Here is a 2,205-nt window from a genome sequence, read left to right as displayed (position 1 = left end):
AGTGTGATTTTCCCTGTGCTTTGTGTTTAGTTTGCTTCCTCTGTGTTATTAGTTTCATTTGCCTCACCTGCTGTGCCCTGCTGTTTCCTCTTCCCCTGATTACCCATTGTTTATTTAAGCCCTCAGTTTCCATGTGTTCTTTGTCGCGTCATTGATGTTGTGTACCTACGTGTCCCCGTGTTTCCTGTGCTCCCTTCGTCTTCCTCCTCCTCCCAAAAGGTTTTGTATTTCTTTTTGTCCGGTCCCAATAAATACCTTTAAGTTATACCCATCTCTGGAGTCCTACGTGTTTGTCCTTCCTCGCCCGTTTTCCTCCCCGGCCATGACTATTATTACATGATTATTACAGTCCAGGCTCCCGTAATGTCAATGCCAGACGCATCCGAAAGTACGGGAAGAATTTCTTCCCGCCTCCTTTGTAATCGGATCATGTCTGTCTTTCTGTTTCTCTATCTCTCAATTTACATACAGCTTAAATATAGAGAGCTATGTACAAGTTTTTCAGTTCTAACCTTTTGACTGACAGATGCCAAAGTTAGATTCCAGCATCTAAATTCAGAGCTGCCTCCTGGAGTCACATTTAACTGTTATTATTCTCGAGTTTTAAAACTAAGTTTCTGTGTTTTCTCATCAAGCTGTTATTTTTGTGGTGCACCACAGGGTTCAATCCTGGGTGATCTTCTTTTTATTGACATACAGCCTCATGAGGAAATAACATATAATCTATTCTTATTTTTTAGTTGTCAGAACATTACTTTATATTCTACCACATGTAGCAGCTGGTTTATTACATGTTAAATCAAATCTGTTAAACTGTCTGATGATGTTCGGCCCACAGCTGACATAATCTGAGAAAATATTTGGCACAAAGTTTCTGTTTTATGATCAACGCACAAAAACAGGATTGAAATGGAAAAATGACATCCCTGTATCTGTCAACAGAGAAAGCCATCCATCCTCTTAATTCCAGTTAACATCCGACCTCACAGGGTTTCAAACTGCTGCTGTCGGTCTGCTCACCAGCAGGAAGTGAAACAGAGACGTGAAGATCAAAGAGGAGGCACAGAGACTCAGGGAGGAGCCGAGCTGTTCCTGAACTACAGAAGAGACAAAAACTGAAATATTCAGCAGAGATCAGCTTACAGATCAGAAACATTTCCTCCAACATGCTGTCACTGGACTCTGCTACAGTTTCTCTACTGATGCTCACTCTCCTAACAGGTATGCTACAAATAAGACAAGAAATACTCTATTTATCCAACAGTTTGGAAATGCTTTGAATACTCTTACTGCTACAGATACTAACAATAACAATAAGTTAAAAACTTATTTACTGTGCTGTTCTATGAATTTGTTTATGTTTTCAGAGTTTTGTAAAATGGTTTAAAGTTTATTTCTCCTCTTTCAGGCGTCAGCTGTCAACAACTCACCCCAGACAAGAAAGAAGAGTCCAGTTTAGAAGGCAGCACTGTTACTCTGTCCTACACTTACAAAGTGACAACTGGAGATTATTTCTACTGGTATCGACAATATCCAGGAAAAGCACCAGAGTTCCTGATCTCACACACGTATTCAGGATCAGTACTATCAGAAAAAATTCCCGGACTGAAGATTCAAGTGGAGGGAAACCAAATCAAAATGAGCATCATCTCTGCTGCAGTGACAGACTCTGCTGTGTACTACTGTGCTGTGCAGCCCACAGTGACAGGAAACAGCAAAACTCTGTACAAAAACCTTTGAAGCAAAGACAACAGAATACTCCACAACATCCACTAGAGGGAGCCACACACTGTTAAACCTCTGATTCTTGTGTCATTGGACTGATGACAAAGACAACAGAGAAATGAAGCAGTAAAGATCAGAGACAGAGACAGAGCTGCTGTGGAAGCACAAAACTATTTGATTGGCTGAGATGAACTGATGCAATGATCTAATGATTGCACTGAACTTCAGTTCATCCAATGACATTATTTCTTCCTCATTGTGCTGCAGTGGAAGAACATTGTTCATGTGCTGTCTGTCTGGCTTTCATTTTCTTGGCCTTAAAACAAGAATGTGCTGAATGGAGACCTGATTCAGAGGGGTTCCAACTACCTTGAAAGGAAGTAAAGACTCAACAAACCACATTGACTGCTCCCAGGAATTGTAAAAAGCGACAGAAGAACCAATGTTGAAATCATTAGCACAATGGGCCTATTCCAGGAA

The 2,205-nt window shown here is 40.7% G+C and overlaps 1 gene segment (V, D, J or C); it reads left to right on the top strand.

Annotated features, from left to right (window-relative positions):
• Window positions 1-1,036: 1,036 nt before the first annotated feature.
• On the top strand, window positions 1,037-1,683 carry LOC115795279 (T cell receptor alpha variable 3-like; the record flags this gene model as incomplete). The annotated part of the segment is given in 2 exon segments: window positions 1,037-1,221; window positions 1,409-1,683. Coding segments are annotated over 2 exon segments (330 nt in total), but the record flags the coding sequence as incomplete, so codon positions are not given.
• Between the last annotated feature and the right edge of the window lie 522 nt (window positions 1,684-2,205).

Source organism: Archocentrus centrarchus, chromosome 17 (assembly GCF_007364275.1).
Source record: "Archocentrus centrarchus isolate MPI-CPG fArcCen1 chromosome 17, fArcCen1, whole genome shotgun sequence".
NCBI classification, from domain to species: domain Eukaryota; kingdom Metazoa; phylum Chordata; class Actinopteri; order Cichliformes; family Cichlidae; genus Archocentrus; species Archocentrus centrarchus.
Note: the sequence above shows the minus strand (reverse complement) of the source record. Positions and strands in the feature narration are given on the sequence as shown.